The sequence below is a fragment of the Carlito syrichta genome, unplaced genomic scaffold, assembly GCF_000164805.1.
Source record: "Carlito syrichta isolate Samal-C Ts95f unplaced genomic scaffold, Tarsius_syrichta-2.0.1 Scaffold316420, whole genome shotgun sequence".
Taxonomy (NCBI): Eukaryota; Metazoa; Chordata; class Mammalia; order Primates; family Tarsiidae; genus Carlito; species Carlito syrichta.
This window is the reverse complement of record NW_007260516.1, coordinates 1,928,999-1,946,417: the sequence shown is the minus strand read 5'-3', so window position 1 is coordinate 1,946,417 and position 17,419 is coordinate 1,928,999. Positions and strand designations below refer to the sequence as shown.

General features: G+C 45.7%; 1 protein-coding gene across 1 annotated transcript in view; it reads right to left on the bottom strand.

Moving 5' to 3' along the window:
* PCSK5 (proprotein convertase subtilisin/kexin type 5) overlaps positions 1-17,419 on the bottom strand; it is a 467,206-nt gene that overhangs the window by 48,166 nt on the left and 401,621 nt on the right. The window contains exons 28-30 of the mRNA XM_021707170.1: positions 13,181-13,317; positions 10,908-11,108; positions 368-451 (exon numbers count right to left, since the gene is read on the bottom strand). Of these exons, the coding sequence (XP_021562845.1) occupies positions 368-451; positions 10,908-11,108; positions 13,181-13,317 (422 nt within the window). The remainder of the gene's footprint in view (positions 1-367; positions 452-10,907; positions 11,109-13,180; positions 13,318-17,419) is intronic.

Below are 17,419 nucleotides of genomic sequence, written 5' to 3'. Positions count from 1 at the left end.
AAAGAAAGAAAGAAAGAAAGAAAGAAAGAAAGAAAGAAAGAAAGAAAGGGAAAGGGAAGGAAAGAAACCTCTAAAACAGTCAAGTACCCATAGACTGTGACAAATTCTGTGGCCAAACCAACTGGTGACTTCATCATGCCATTGGATTAAGAAACATTGGTGTGATTTTTGTACCTTGAAAGCCTTTTGAAAAAATTACTGGTCAACGTTAGGGTCCTTGTGTGTCTGCAGAGTACCCTGTGATAGGAACAAGCGATGACAGGACCAGATAAGGTCCCACAGACTTCCTTCCACCCAGACACCAACGTATGTGAGTTTCCGTGACTTGACTTGGCCACCGACAGCTCCTGTCACACTCCGCACTAACCTTTTGGACATGAAGTGCACAGAGTCGCGGATTCTCGGCAGGTTCTACAGGAAGAATGACAGGGTTGGTCTTTTCCCAAAATGTCTGTATGGGAAAGAAAGCACAAGTCAGACTTCTCCTTTGAACAGGTAAGTAGACTCACGGTGTTGAGAAAGATCTTATGGGGAACCTAGTCTTCCCTCCCGCCTGAAACAGAACCCTTTGTTTTTCAGGGGGGGGGGTTGGGGTAGGAGTCTCACTCTGTCACCCAGGCTGGAGGGCAGTGGCCCGTTCCTGGCCACTGCAATCTCGACCAGAAGCCTACACAATGTCAGTGAGCAGGTGCCAAAATTTAGATAATGTAAGATCAAAGGGAGCCAGGCTCAGTGGCCCACGCCTATAATCCCAGCACTTTGGGAGGCCGAGGGGGGAGGACTGCCTGAACCCACGGGTTTGAGACCAGCCTGGGCAACTTGGTGAGACCCCATCTCTACAATAATTAAAAAAATTAGCTGGGCGTGGTGGCGTGTGTCTGTAGTTTCAGCTACACGGGAGGCTGAGGTGGAGGGATCACCTGAGCCCAGACTACAAATGATTCTTTCTTTCATATGTTAAAAACGCACAATAAGGAGTGACTGCAAACTCATGAATGAGTTTGTAAGTCAAAGTCATCACTTCTTTCCCTAGATTCTTGGATGACCACTTCTATTCACTCCAAGGTGATAACTTAGAATTCATTGTGCCTGTTGTGGATAAACATGTTATCTTTATTCTTTTTGTTCTTTGTTTTTCAAAGTTAATTTCATTATTATTTGAGTCAGGGTCTCACTCTGTCACCCAGGCTGGAGCACTCCCTACAACCTGGACCTCCTGGGCTCAGGGGATCCTTCTACCTCAGCCTTCCCAGCATCTGGGACTACAAGGCATGCGCCATCAAGCCTGGCTAAGTTTTTGATCTTTTGTAGAGACGAAGTCTCGCCATGTTGCCTAGGCTGGTCTCAAATTTCTGGGGTCAAGGAATCCTCTTGCCTCGGCCTCCCAAGTGCTGGGATTACAAGTGTGAGCCACCAAGCACGGCCTTTTTTTTTTTGGATGTCAGATTTCATTATTGGCCAACGTTTGGGTCTCTGACTTCTTCAGAGTAGCCATTGTGGTAGGTAACCTAAATTGATCTCATCTTAAATTTGTCCCAAATCTTCGTTAGGTATCAAAAAATCAGCCCGTTCACAAGCTTTCTGGTTGGTTAGGCTTTCAGCAGGTCATTCCAGGTTAAGGCACCATTAACCAGGGAAACACCAGAAACATTCCTTCTCCCTTTCTCTCATCGGCTAGTCTTCCCAGGAAGTCACTCAGCAACTCCACGGGGCAATTTCAAGGATATACAGAAGAGTCTCAGTGATGTCACTCAGTAACTACATATTGAGACCTTGACCAAAGCTCAGGGATATGCTCAGGAATCAGTGTAACTCACACAGGGACACATTAAAAAAAAATAAGTTCTAGCTCTGAACGTGCGATTTAAATGCCGCTGACCCCTAGTCAATTGCCCGTGTCTCACCATTCTCTTCGGCTACCACCTTCCTCACTTCCTCCCTCCATTTCCTTCGCCTCTTCCCTCCTTCCTCTCCTGCCTTTCATTTTCCTCCCTCTCTTCCCCAGAGTCAGTCCGGTATAGGTGGCTGTCTCGCCACACCTGCCTTCTGATCCCAGCTGTACCGCTCCAGGGCCGTGTAACCATGGATACGGCAATTAAACTCTCGGAGGCCTACGTTCCTTGGCTTTAAAATGAAAGAAAATGATTCCCTCCTTGCAGCACTGTTGTGCAGATGAAATGAGATCACACGTGCCAAGGGCTTAACACGGTGGCTCAGTCAATGGTGGTGGCCTCTGCTGTCCTAGTCTCTCTCTCTCCACCCCATCTCTGAGGCTTATCTCTCTCTCCCTTCCCGCTGCTTTCATGCCTAGAGTAGTACCAGGAGGCACTGCTTGGCGTCCATGATGGCACTCAAGGGTAGAAGCTGCGGGGTCTTGCTAGAGAAGAAACTAGATTCAAGTATAGAAGATAGAGAAATGGATGACAGAGAGATAGGTAGATGGAGACCGAGAGAGAGGATGGAGATATTTAGATATAGATATAAATGATGACCTATGCAGCCATGCTGAGAGGCTGGCTTTTTGTAGTTTGGAGAGGAAGTTTTTCCCTGGTTTTCCGGCATACTAATTAAAGCTGATGACTGACTGATGTCCTCTCCCTGGGAGACCTATTAAAGGCTCAGTTTGGCCTTGTGTGGAGCCATGCATTAGCCATGGGATTGTCATAAAGGTGGTCCACATGCCTCCCCACGGGAGTGATTCTGTCCCCGAAGGTCTTTTTCACCTGACAATATCACTTAACCCACGGGAGAAGGCAGCAGAAAGACAAGCAACAATTTTGTTGCTAATATCAGTCAAGATTCTTACTGGGCTTGGTGTGATGGTTCGCGCCTGTAATCCCAGCCCCTTGGGAGGTCAAGGTGGGAAGAGGGCTTGAACCCAGGAGTTCAAGACCCGCTTGGGCAGAAACGTAGTGAGGCCCCATCTCTATTTTTATTTAAAAAAAAAAGTTTACTGAATTGCTGAAAGCAGTTGTTCAAAAAATGATAACATGATAATATTCACCAGACAGTGAGCACCTTGAAAAATTTTCATGTTCTGTGTCCAGATCCCAGGCTGATTTTCTTTTGATGTCATTTGTATACTGGATGTATCTACAAAGATGTTTTCATTAATTTTCTCATATTTGTATCTATATGACAATACACTTGTATTTATAATTGCATATCCATCATATACTGGCGATTTGATGTTTTACTGTATATGCGTTGTATAAAATTCTGTAGTGTCTTCATATTCCCACCAGAGGGAGCTCTGTACAAGCAGTTAACTTAGGCATTAGGCATGGGCAGGGGATGGTCATCCCCAGCTAGAGTTCTTTATCATAAAAGATTAGTGACTTAATCTCAAGTAGATTTTGACAGTGATCATAGATTCTCTGTTCTCCCCACTCCAGAAATTCTAGACTAAGCAAGGTCTGAGAGAAAGAAAGAAAGAAAGAGAGAGAAAGAGAGAGAGAGAGAGAGAGAAAGAAAGAAAGAAAGAAAGAAAGAAAGAAAGAAAGAAAGAAAGAAAGAAAGAAAGAAAGAAAAAGAAAGCAAGCGAAAGAAAGAAGAAAAGAAAAATCACTTTGTAGCATCCATTCTTTGGAAATGACTACAGTTAAACCATATACTTATAAAGCAAGGGGCCATTTATTCTACGTATTTTTTTATTAAATAAGTCATATCCACATGGTTCAACATGGAGAAAAGACATATGCTGTGAAATCTCCCTCTGAAACCCTTTTCCACCCTTTTCAATACAAACTGTATTTAGTCACACTGTTACATCCTCCCTGCCTTTAAAACAAACAGACATATATTTAGAAGACCATTCTTTATCAGTACATAAAGAACTTCTTCCCTCTTTTTCATGGCTCTATAGTATTTCATTGCATGGACGCGTCAACTTTCTCTCATCTCCTACTGGTAGCCATTGACCGTTTTCTAGTCTTTGCTATTTTGGCTGGAATGGCCATGACCACGTAGGCCAAAAGTGCTTCTTTAATCTAGGAGAGTTCTACAAGGCCAGGGGCTTCTCTTGATGGCCTCTCCTGGACATGACCACTTAGCACGTCAGGAGTGTCCTTACATGTTACAGAAATCGCCACGGCTGACTTTCCTCAGAGTTTTCCCTTGGAGCACCACTGACACTTGCTGTTCCGGGCTCCCTCCTCTCTCTTTTCTCTGATGACATCTGCACCCTGCTTGCTCCTGGCCTCCCAGCGTCTTGGGTTGGTTTCTACCAAGGGGAGACGGTCTCCGCAGCCGTGACTGTCGCCTATGTCCCTGTTACCTCTTTTTTTTTTCTTCTTCCTTGTATTTTTATCGTTGGTGGCCTTTTTGAAAACGTTTAGATTTAGGAAGCACGGGTGCATGTTTGTTACCCGGCCATAACTGGCGAGGATCAAACTGCAGGCGGCCCATTTCCCAGAGAGTGAACACTACACTCAATAGGTCACTTTCCAACCCTCCCTGGACTCCGTCCCCCCCCCATGGGTGTTCTCAGCGTCTATCATTTCCATCTTGGTGGGCATTTAGCTCCTGCATATCAGTGAGAACATGTGGTGTTTGACTTTCTGTCTCTGAATTTGCTGTCTAGGAGGATGACCTCAGTTCCATCCATGTTGCTGCAAAGGACATGATTTCATTCTTTCTTATGGCCGCCCGTTACCTCTTTTGAATCGAACCTTCCACCTTCGTCGCGCCTGCGGCAGCCTCCTCACCAAAGATGAGTTTGCAGTGGGCACAGCTTCTTTTTTATCAAAAAAATAAAGTGTTTTATTTTTTTAACGCAAATATATAAAGATAAAATTCAACCACAATCCCAACACCCAGAAGCATCCGTTGTGCATACTTTGACACCTAGATTTCTCATCGTTATATTGAATGTGTGTGTATAATTACATATATGAATAGATGGGTGATCAGTTATATCTTCTTTTGCCCAGGCTGGAATGCAGTGGCACAGTCACAGTTCACCCGAGCCTCCAACTCCTGGACTCAGGTAATCCTCCTGCCTCAGCCTCCTGAGTAGCTGGGATTACAAGTATGTGCAACCACGCCCAACTGATTTTTTGTAGAAGAGGTCTCACTATATTGCCCAGGCTGGTCTCGAACTCCTGAGCTCAAGCAATGCTCTTACCTCTGCCTCTCAAAGTGCTGGGATCACAGGTGTGAGCCACTATGCCCAGTTTAACATTATACATCTTACAAGCATTTTTCTCTTGTCATTAGCATTCTTTGTGAACATCATTTTTAATGGTGAGCATATTTCCTTGTATGAGTTAGAATTTACAAGACTTTTTTCTTTTGCCACATGTTTTCTATTGTTCTTCTTTAAAAAAATTATAAATAAAGCTGCTCCCAACATCTTGGTGAATATTTACATCTCGGTCAAGTCAGGACTCTGTCAATTAGATATCCATACTGACCTTTATTTGCGCCTTCTTTCTAAGGCCATTTTTCCTGGATCTGTATTTCTCTCTCGTCTCCTCAGATTGCTTTTTTTTTTGTGAGCTAGAAAATGCAGCTTTGAAAATGAACTAGCACTTCAAGTGTTAACACTGGCCTGAGCTAAAGGGTTAGAGATTAGATTAATTTTTTGTTTTAATTTTTATTGTCGTTGTTGTTGTTTAAGTCAGTATCTCACTCTGTCACCGAGGCTGGAGTACAGTGGCACACTCATGACCACCACAGCCTCGACCTGCTGGACTCAGGCGATCCTTGTGCCTCAAGCCTTTCAAGTAGCTGGACCCACAGGCATGCGCCATCATGCCTGGGTACTTTTTTTTTTTTTTATTATTCATTGTACAGATGAAGTTTCACCAAGATGCCTAGGCTGGTCTTGAACCCATGGGCTCAGGCAATCCTCACTTGGCCTTCCAAAGTGCCGGGATTATAGGCGTGAGCCACCGTGCCTGTCCTTTCATTGTGTCACCTGTGTGCTGGGTACCTTTACAAGTATTCTCTCAGTTAATTCTTCAAATGACTTTGTGTGTGGTAGTTTCATATTTTCTTTTCTTTTCTTTTTTTTTTTTGAGGAGTCTCGTCTCACTCTGTCACCCAGGAGTACAGTGGCACGCCACTGGCCACCACAGCCTCAACCTGCTCGACTCAGGTGATCCTTCCACCTAGTCTTCCAAGTAGCTGGAACTATAGACATGTGCCACCATGCCTGGCTTATTTTTGGGGTCTCGCCAAATTGCCCAGGCTGATCTCGAACCCATAGGCTCAGGTAATTCTCTCGCCTTGGCTTCCCAAAGGGCTGGGATTATGGGCGTGAACCATTGTACCTGGCTATATTTTCATTTTTTAGACATGAGGGAACTCAGGCTCAGAAAGGATAAGTAATCTCTCAAGGTAACAAAGCTAAAATGTCAAAGGGTCAGGATTTGAATTCCGGTATGTCTAACTCTGAAGCCCACATGCACTCGGGACATTTTTCAGTCATTAATCTGAATTTTAAAGTGGTTTGATAGAGGCCAAAGCAGTGGTGTGCCGGTAAAAACCGCTTTCTATAAAAATAAGAGACGAATCACGCCTTGATTTGTAGTGTTCCCCATTTCCATGGTGTAAATACTCCCACCATAGCTGATTTCAAGCTGTCAGTGGTTTAACAATCTGCTTACAAAATCCCTGGTTATCTAGCAATCAGTGCAAGCTGTTATAAGTGATGCCTTCATGCTACTGGACCAAACACTGAATTACTTACTTACCCAGTGACTTATTAGAACTCTAGGTGTTAGTTGGTTAACGAATTAAAGAGGGTGCCTCGTTTTGTTTTTTTCTTTTTGAGTTAGTCTCACTCTGTCACCCAGGCTGGAGTGCAGTGGCATGCTCACGGCCACTGCAGCCTCGACCTGCTGGGCTCAGGCGATCCTTCCATTTCAACCTTCCAAGTAGCCAGAACTACAGGCACTACCACACCCGGCTTATTTTTTGATTTATTGTAGAGACGAAGTCTCACCAAGTTGCCCAGGCTAGTTTCGAACCCCTGAGCTCAGACAATCCTCTCGCCTCAGCCTCCCAAAGTGCTGGGATTACAGGCTTGAGCCACTGTGCCCGGTCTGGGGTGCCTCATTTCTAAGTGAGGCAGCTGAACACATCTACAGAGTTCTTCTTAAAATCGGATTTCCATGGTGTCTTTGAAGTTTTTTAAAGTTGAGTTACTATCAGGCAACCTATCTCTCCCCTACTGAAGTCGATTTTTTTTGTTCACATGCGAGTGGCTTTCAGCGTTTGCGGCTGACTCTGGGACTCCAGTCTTTTCCTGAGCACAGGAATTAGGATCAAAAGACAGGCTAGTGATAAATTGTGAGGATGTGGTCAAAGACAAAAAGTTAATTCACCATGTCTGTGCTCCGTAGATTAGACTATCACCAGAATGTGTAATTAGAGCCTGCTGCAACATGGTTTTAATCAATGATGGAAAGAGGTGGGGAGGCGAAATGTGCAGGAATTACTCCTAGGACTTTCCAGCACCACCAGGGGGGAAACCACTTAAGAAAACCCAAATGATTTAACAGCAACGGAGGAAACTGTTTCCGTTCCCAGCAATGGTTGCAGGAAGCCAGCTGGGGCCACTATCTTTCAAAGCCCATGGCCCGCACACCTGAACATTTCCACTCAGGGTGGCTTTGTGTGATGCCCGAGTCACTGCTGAAGCCATGTGTGGCCTGTTTTATTCCTGCCATTGAGGGACACTGGACTAAGTCATGATCACAACATGTTGGTGACGAGGCCAGAGGGTTTGGGGATAATCCATACATTTATGTAGTTCCTTTTTTTTTTTTAATGTTTCTTTCTTTCTTTCTTTTTTCTTTCTTTCCTTCTCTCTTTCTTTTTTTTTTGAGTTGGGATCTCTCTCCATTGGCCAGGCTGGAGTACAGTGGCACGATCATGGCTCACTGCAGCCTCAACCTTCTGGGCTCAGGTGATCCTCTTGGCTCAGTCTCCCAAAGAACTGGGGCTAAAGGTGCTTGCCACCATTCCCAGCTAATTTTTAAATTTTTTTGTAGAGATGAGGTCTGGCTATGTTGCCCAGGCTGGTCTCAAATTTCTGGACTCATGCAATCCTCCTACCTCGGCCTCCCAAAGTGCTGGGACTATAGGTGTGAGCCACCACACCCAGCTAATTCTTTTATTTTGGTAAAGATCAGTTCTTGCTTTGTTGTCCAGGCTGGTCTCGAACTCCTGGGCCCAAGCAATCCTCCCATCCTCACCTCCCACAATTCTAGGATTTCTGGAGTGAGCCACCATGTGACTTTTTGGCAGTTGGAAGAACAGAAAGTTGAACGCCATCTTTGGAGACTACCGAGTCTTGGCTGGAGGATTTAAGGCTTGGTCTGATCAGCAGAGGGATATCCATCCTTGAATTTGATAGGGGCTATTCCCACTCTGTTGGCAGTTGACAAAGAACGGGGTGACTCTCTCATCGTTGCCACTTTCTTTCTTTCTTTTTTTTTTTTTTGAGTTGGAGTCTCACTCTGTCACCCAGACTGGAGTGCAGTGGCCGCTCCCGGCCACCGCAACCTCGACCTGCTGGGCTCCGGTGATCCTTCCGCCTCAGCCTTCCGAGTAGTTGGAACTATAGGCACGCGCTACCACGTCCAGCTAATTTTTGATTTGTTGTAGAGATGAGGTCTCGTCAAGTTGCCCAGGTGGGTCTTGAACCCGCGGGCTCAGGCAATCCACTCACCTTGGCCTCCCAAAGGGCTGGGATTACAGGCTGAGCCACCGAGCCCGGCCATCGTTGCCACTTTCATCCTGATTAGCCACCTTAGTAAAAGAGGAACTCTGGTTGGACTTTTATTTCAAGGGCGTTTTCCCAGTCCTTGCTGACATATGCTCACAAGGTTGGTTGTAGTCTTCGCACGGAAACCTGGTCAGATTGTCCCCACTGCATGGGGTGAGCTACGTGTGTGAAGGAATGAACTGAAGTGGGTGTCATTTTACCTTTTCTACCTGACTCTGAAACTGTGTTTGAAAAACAAAGACAAAAGAAACCTTGTTGGCACCCCCTATATCCTCTCATTTGTCTGGGTTTCCTCTAGAGTGACCCAGGATGACTGCAATCTGCTTCTCATCATCTTAAAGGTGTGGCTAATTAGTGCTTGTTCTCTGGAACCTTCCACTCTCCTGTTACACTCTGGACCTTGTTTTTCTAAGGAAAAGAAGTCAGGAGAGAGATGCAGGCATTGACTCAAATACTCCAGGGCTTTGTGGAATGCGCTGCTATTAACCATCCGCCTCAGTGCTCACACTGCGCTGGAGAGAGCCGCGTGGTGGCTTTACCTTGCTTAGTGAATAAATGGATTTTTCTCTTTGTGAATGGTCTGCATGCCTTATCTCATAGATCATAGGGATGGAAAAGTGCAGCTCTGTCAGGGACCTGATTGCTTCTGTCCAGCCACGAGGAGCATTCTCATCCTTATCCCAAAGCCCTCATGAGTACGAAACCCCCAGATGGACTAAGTCTCTCCTCCCCCAAAACATCGCAGGGTGATGGGAGAAAACGTAGAAGGCTGGGTGTGGTGCTTCGACCGGGGGAAGCGTCCGGGCCTGAATTCTGCTTGCAAAATGCGTGGTCCAGTTGAAGGGACGTGGAATCGTTTGGGGAATCAAGCCTGCTCTGACTCTTGGCTCGCCGGACCTTGTCATCATCTGGACGCCAGATAAAATACAGATGTTCTTAGCTAGAAACACAGCACCAGACCATTTTCCTCTTGGCTCGCCCTGCCTCTTAAATGCCTGAATGCCAGACAAACTCGTTTTCAGCATTCTGGTCCGGCTATAATTCACGGAAGATATCCCAATCTGGATTGAATAATCTTCTTCCCAGCTATGTCTCTGAAATAGGGCCCGGGTGCTCTGTGGCCTTTGGCTGCTGGGTGTGTGATGGTGTCCGAGCGGCTCTTCCTTGAAGCCACATGTGCAAAACTGTCATAGTAGCCGGTGGCCATGGACCGGCTTCCCCCCAAACTCCCCCAAGCCCAGCAAGAGCCACAGAGATGTCACTCCCTCAAGCCCTCAGCAGGCTCACCCTGCCTGGCCCTCTTTTTAGCGGCCACTGCCTCTGCACTGAAGTGACCCTTTGAACAAAGTCTTGCCTCGAAATCAAGTGGAAGCGTCTCTTGTTTTTGTGTCTCTGCACAGAATGTGAGTCAGATTTTTCCAGCAGGAGGAGGATTTTGTTTTGTAACTACCTCAGACATGAAGAGGTCACTGGAGGTTCGTAATTACCTTGCAAGGAAGCCAGTAACCGTGGCTGAAACGCGAGAGGCCGACTCTGAAGACTCGGTAAAGAAGGACTACCTGAAGATCTTTACTGTTTGAGTTCAAGCTTCCACTCTTTTCCTCTTTCTGCCCCTGCAGAAGCTCCCCCACGTCCCCCCATCTGCAACTGGTAAAAGGCAAGCTTGAAGGATGGCGAGTTCTAATCGTTCAGCCAGAAAGATCATCTGTTTTAGAATAAGTTTTAACACATTCAAAGAGCTCTTCCTCATCCGAATGCGAAGGCCCACCCTGTGGGTAAAGTTTTCCTTCACTCTAATAAAGAGATACACGCACGTGATAGAAGCTCTTCTGAAATTTTTGAGAAAATGGTATTGGGGTCATTTCCTTACATGACCTGTTTAAATGCTTCCGAGCCTACTTCACCCAGGTAGAAACTCCAGCGGTCAGATCCATCATCAGTTGTCCTTCGAGTTCTCCCTGTTGGCCAAAGGCTGACCACGGCTTCCTCCCCTCACCCACTGCAAGCATCTGAGACCCTGCAATGACCCCAGCTTGATTCTCTCTCCAGGGTCTTCTGTCTCTGCACTGCCTTTCTCTCCTGGATCACTCAAGAAACTAAACAAAACAAACCAGGAGGGAGACAGACGAGGTGGCTAGACTCCTGTGATCCCTGCTTGAGAGGTACGTACCATTCCAGAATTGGCCTTCTACCTGGGCCTGGGCGGGCCGCACGCACATCCCCTGCAGCAGCTGTAGTCCTTCTCTGCAGCTGCTGCACTGGTCGTAGCCAAGGCCGGTACAGGTTTCGCAGGCTCGGTGGCAGGGCTCACATTCTCCCACTTCTGGGTCACCATGGAAGCCAGGGCCACACGTCCTCACACAGCTGCCACCTATGTGAGAACACAGAGGGGAAGCATGAAGGTGGAGCTCTGGCTGTCAGAGCTCGGTGCTACGCACAAGGCCAAGTTCTGGAGAGGCTGAAGGAAGTCTTAGGGACTTTTTTTTTGAGTTGGAGTCTCACTCTGTCGCCCAGGCTGGAGTGCAGTGGCATGCTCGCAGCCACCGCAGCCTCGACCTGCTGGGCTCAGGCAATCCTTCCCCTTCACCTTCCAAGTTGTTGGAACCATAAGCGTGGACCATCATGCCTGGCTAATTTTTTGATTTATTGTAAAATTCACCCCCTTCCTCGTCTTCAGGTCCCCGCCCTCTTCCCCCTCCCAAAGTGCTAGGATTACAGGCGTGAGCCACCGCTCTCAGCTTAGGAACGTTTTTGTTTGCATTTGTTTTTAAAGGAAGCAGAACAACTTTAGCTTACTTCAGTCAAGGAATGGGTTTTAACAAATCCAACACTTCGTCTAAGTACTCTTTCTTTCTTTCTTTTTGAGTCAGGGTCTCGCTCTGTTGTCCAAGCTGGAGGGCAGTGGCACACTCATGGCCACCGCAGTCTCAACTTACTGGGCTCAGGCAATCCTTCCGCCTCAGCCTTCCAAGTAGCTGGAACTACAGGCATGCACCACCACACCCGTCTACTTTTTCTAGAGTTATTGTAGAGATGAGGTCTCACCAAGTTGCCCAGGCTGGTCTCGAACCCACGGGCTCAGGTAATCCTCTCACCTCGGCCTCCCAAAGTGCTGGGATTATAGGCATGAGCCACCACGCCCACCCCAAGTACTCTTTCAACTGAGAATTTAAATTGGTCATTAGCTCAAAGGGTTAAGAGCATCACAAAAAGAACTTTACATCCTTGAGGTCTTGAAACACTACAAATAAAATAAATCTCTATCTAGAGAACCACTGAAGATCGTTTGTGGGCTGTTTGTCTTATTCTTTCTCCCACAAATATCAAGAGCACTTCAGTTGAAAGACTCACTATATTATTTTCCTGACCATCCATTTCCATCAAAGTCATGAAACCTGAACAAAGGATCTTGTTTGACTCTTACAGCACACAGGAATACATGATGTGAATTAAGTCTCCAGCCGAGGGTCAGGGTTCTGAATGTCCCGGGCGACTTCCATTCTAAAATACTCATCTTCAGGTCCCCTCCCTTCCCGTCTTTGTCCAAGTCGCTCTCATTTCCGTCAGCTTGGAGATATTTGACATTAATTAGTGAAAAATGAACTAAGCTTCAGTAACAAAAGCAGAAGGAAGTAGTCCCGGCTAATGTTTATTTTCAAACCAAATTAAAATTCTTCCTTGGACCAGAGGTGCCCGCATACAAAGGCTCTGAAACCAATCACATATGCGCTAAAATGGCACTGACTGGGTGGCGCTCGAACGCCTGGTTCTTTTTTTTTGAGTGGGAGTCTCACTCTGTCGCCCAGATACTCTGTCGCCCAGTGGCCCAGGAGCGGCCACTGCAGCCTCGACCTGCTGGGCCCCGGCGATCCTTCCGCCTCAGCCTTCCAAGTAGCTGGAACTACAGGCGCGCGCTAACACGCCCGCCTAGTTTTTGATTTATTGTAGAGATGAGGTCTCGCCAAGTTGCCCAGGCAGGTCTCGAACCCGCGGGCTCAGGCAATCCACTCACCTCAGCCTCCCAAAGGCGCGGGATTACAGGCTGAGCCACCAAACCCGGCCAACGCCTGGTTCTTACTGTTTCTTTTCTTTTCTTTTTTTTTGAGTGGGAGTCTCACTCTGTCGCCCAGACTGGAGTGTAGTGGCTGCTTCCGGCCACTGCATCCTCGACCTGCTGGGCTCCAGCGATCCTTTTGCTTCAGCCTTCCAAGTAGCTGGAACTACAGGCAAACGCTATCTTACTATTTCTTAAAAAAATTATTTTTAAAATTATTTTAAAATTTTCTCTAGAGACAGAGGTCTCGCTATGTTGCCAAGGCTGGTCTGAAACTCCTGGCCTCAAGCGATCCTCCTACCACCACCTCCCAAAGTGCTGGGGATTACAGGTGTGAACCACCACCCCATCCTGGTTCTCACTTTGAATGGTGCCATTTTCTGGCTTACCCAAGAGAAAGAAGCCCTCTTCACACCAGTAACACTCATTCTGGTCACAGTTGCCACAGTTAGTATCGCATGCCTTGCATTCCAATTCTTCATTGTAGGTCTTCTCAGGACAGGTTTTATAACAGTGGTGTTCAAACCTAGAGGAAGAAAACATCATTTCCTCTGTGAGACATGTTGATGGTTCTTAACCATCATAATTTAATCTCCTTATATGAGGGAGGACCTCCCCAAATTATATATATATTTTTTGGAGGGCAGACTCCTTGTAGTATAGGTTTTCCCTGCAAGGTCAGTGTTCTAGGAAGCCATCAGCGTCAGTGTACCAGCTGGTGTTGTGAGAGACTGCTTTCAGCTTCAGTGAATATTTTGGAGAGATTCTTTCAACAAGTTTGCCCATTTCATGATGGGTGATTTACGAACATAATCTGAGTGTTCAGCAGTTGTTGTTTTTTTTTTTTTGTTTTTTTTTTTACCAAGAATGGTATGAACCCTACGCCCCACCTTTCCTAGTCATCTGATCTCACCTTGAGTGACTTTGTTTCCCTGGATGGAAAAAGTCTTCAAAGGGAAACGTTTTGCTGATGTGGAAGAGGTGAACCAAAAAATAGCAGAAGCACTAAAAGGCCTCGTAATCGATGGGTTCAAAAAATGTTTTGAGCAGTGAAAAAAGTGTCTTGATAGGTATATTGCATCAAATGGAGAGTACTTTGAAGGTGCTGAAGTTTACACAATTTTTATAAATGAATTCTGAGGGGTTTTTTTTGGATCCCTCCTTGTATATGTCCATGCAGTGTTTTCAACAAGCATAGATAATTAGATTTCAAGCTTGGTCTATCAAGTCTGTCTTCCCCCCAAAATCATGTCACTAACCACCTGCTTAGGGACCTCTGAGGACTCCTCGTCAGAGCAGCTGGGAGAGGGCCAGGGAGAAGGAGAGAGCTTATCTATGGGGTACTGATTATGTGTCAAGTATTAGTTCATTTAAATCTCTACATGAATCCTATATGGGCGTTATTACCGATCTTTAATTTCTAGATAAGGAAACTGAAGCCCAAGGTTAGGTGCTCAGCATCAAACAGCTAGTTAAAGGTGGGACTGGGGTTTTAACACAAGTTGGTGTGAATAGAGCACTTATGTATCTTGCCACGTGGCAGCTAGCACTGAGGACTGAAGCAGCTGGGTGTTGCTTCCAAGTAGCTTACCAGAGTGTCCATAACCAGATTATCAACAATAGCAAAGCGCTTTAGCTTTTAGTTATGACTACATTGACATACATGATCTGTTATTCTCATTACACAGTAAAACGTGGTGATTCAGACTCCACTGTGTTGCAGGCTCATTGAAGCAGGGGTGGAAGGAAGCTGACACTTGCTCTCTGATGAATTGCTTTTTTTTTTTGAGTTGGAGTCTCACTCTGTCACCCAGACTGGAGTGCAGTGGCCGCTTCCAGCCACTGCAGCCTCGACCTGCTGGGCTCCGGTGATTCTTCCGCCTCAGCCTTCCAAGTAGCTGGAACTACGGGCACGCGCTACCACTCCAGGCTAATTTTTTTATTTATTGTAGAGATGAGGTCTCGCCAAGTTGCCCAAGCGGGTCTTGAACCCGCGGGCTCAGGCAATCCACTCACCTCAGCCTCCCAAGGCACGGGATTACAGACTGAGCCACCGAGCCCAGCTTCTGATGAATTTCAAAGTATCCACAAGCCATCAGGGGGAACCTTAGCACGTCTTAACAACTTCTACTGCATGGCACTTCATTCGCTGTATTCTAAGTTACTACATACTTAGGAAAAAGGTTATACATGTGTGTTTCTTGAAACAAGTGTCTCTCGTTTTACTCTTTGTGATAATGGGGCATGTTCTTTCTATGTATTCATTCCCATTCTCAAGGGTTTTATGAAACGTGTTCATTAGCAGTGGTGAGCTGGAGAGCCTGACGGGTTGGGTCCAGAGTTTAACAGAAGATGCTCTCAGGTGACAAAGGAAGTAGGGGTGGGTGAGGGGGTGTGTCCGGGTACCAACATGAGGAAGGTGGCCATGGTAGAGTCAGGTGGGAGAGATGTGGAATGTTAAGAGGGCTTCTGCATGGTCACTATTTTTTTTTTTTTTTACTTGATTCCAAAGTCTCCTTTCTCGGTTCTCTGAGGCACGTTTTGTGCCTCCCACTGTGTGACCTCACCAAGGAACACTTGCCTCTCTGCCATCATTTCTGCTTGGAGACCGTGTGGCCGGCCAGATGCCGGGTAAATGTCAGCAAGGAACATGCTGACAAATGACTTTCTGCTCCTTAAATGTCATTTAGTCGACCTTGGAATAATCAAACCTGGAGATGCCTTTTTCTACCCTCCTCCCTGTTTCGAGGGAGCAATAATTTAAATCAGTCAGTATAGACACTAACAGGCTGTTCTGGAAAAGTTGGATTAAAACCATAAGGCTCCGTCATGATAAGGCTGCCTGATCATTCTTATGATCTTTCTACCTGTTAGGTTCCCCTCTCTCTCCCACCCTTTTTCTATCTTCCCATCCACTCCCACATTTTGAGCCCCTGGAATCGGAGGGAGGGAAAGGCAATATGTGGTAACAGAAGAGGTGATCCACCACAGCCCAGACGGCCCAGATTTAGACCTGTACTAGCTCGTGGAGCAAAAACGCAGCACTTCCCTGAGCTTCTGTTTTCTCTTCTGGAGATAAATATTGACCTTGTGTACCTGACAATCTTGATGGAAAGTCAAAGAGAAGAAATGGACATGAGAATTTGTCTATCACAAAACTCCTGAGTTTTATTTATTGATCTATTCATTCCTTCATTTGAGATGGGGGTCTTGCTCTGTCTCCCAGACTGGAGCGGAGTGGCATGATCATAGCTCGCCATAGCCTCAAACTCCTGGGCTCAAGTGATCCTGTTGTATCAACCTCCCAAGGTAGCAGGGGCTACAGGCTCATGCCACCACGCCTGGCTAACTTGTTCATTTTTTGTAGAGAAATGGATTCACTCTGTTGCTCAGGCTGGCCTCGAACTCTTGGTCTTAAGTGATCCTCCTGCCTCGGCCTCCCAAGACCCTGGGATTACAGGGTTGAGCCACCACATGCGGCCAATTCCTGAGCTCTTAGGATACTGGAAGGTGGAGGCAGGAGGGGATTATGTAGCCTCTGCATTATCTGAGGCCTTCTGTTCCTTTTCATCTCTCTGCTTTTCTTAGTTTTTCTTCCAGGATAGGCAACCATGTGTTGGGAGCCAACATCTATAGCTACATGGCTGAGGCCTGTAAAGGCCCATCTGGAAGATCGCCTCTGACATAGGATATCAGTTATACCTATAATATTGGCGTGTGATTAGTGACCAGTGTGCATACATGGCAGTAAAACTTATAAGTAAATCTCAATACACCTGATGGAAAGTGCATAGCAGAATTATTTCTCTCTGTCTTTCTAAGTTTTACTTCTTTCTAGATATTTTTTAACTTCTATTTCCTGGTAGACTGGGTAGTCAGCTCTTGTTCCTGAAAGCTGTTTCCCCTAGGGCTAAGATTAGAAACTAAATTACCATGATAGCTTTGTCACCCTGCCCCTAGCCAGGTAGAACGTTTTCTTTTGTTTCGTTAATTACCGAAACTCTGTCTGCTTCAGCCCATGGCCGCCATCTTGGCAACCCTGCATTTCCTTGTTCAAGAGTGTGACAGCTACTATTTGATTTTTAGAGTAGACTTGTTAGGATAAAATATATACATATACACTCATAGTTGCGTAAATCTATGCTTGCTGTTTTGTTTCCTTTTGCTACATTATTCAAGTGTAATAGTTACTATACGATTTATAAAAGAATTAACGATAAGGTACTAGCTTAATAGGATATAGCATAGTATTAGAGGTCAATCATTAGATTATATAAAAATTAAAGTTTAGGCATATGAAACTCATATGAATTATAGTAAAGTTTGGTAGTTTAAGAATAAGTTTTAACTGAGTTATAAGGCATTATGTTAAATCGTAATAGGATAATAGTATAACTAACAGCTAAGTCATTTAAGTAAACTTATAGATTATAGTATAGTGTTAAGTTGGTAATATTAATTGTTAAAAATATTGGGAATCAGTGAACTTGGATTGAACCTAGAGTTAACTCAGGAAAGTTTTTTTGTATTAATCAGGGTTTAGAACAAAGAGTATAATATGAATGATTTATTGAACACTATGGAAGACATTTTGAACAATTGAAATTGTGCACCTGTGACCTTGATGG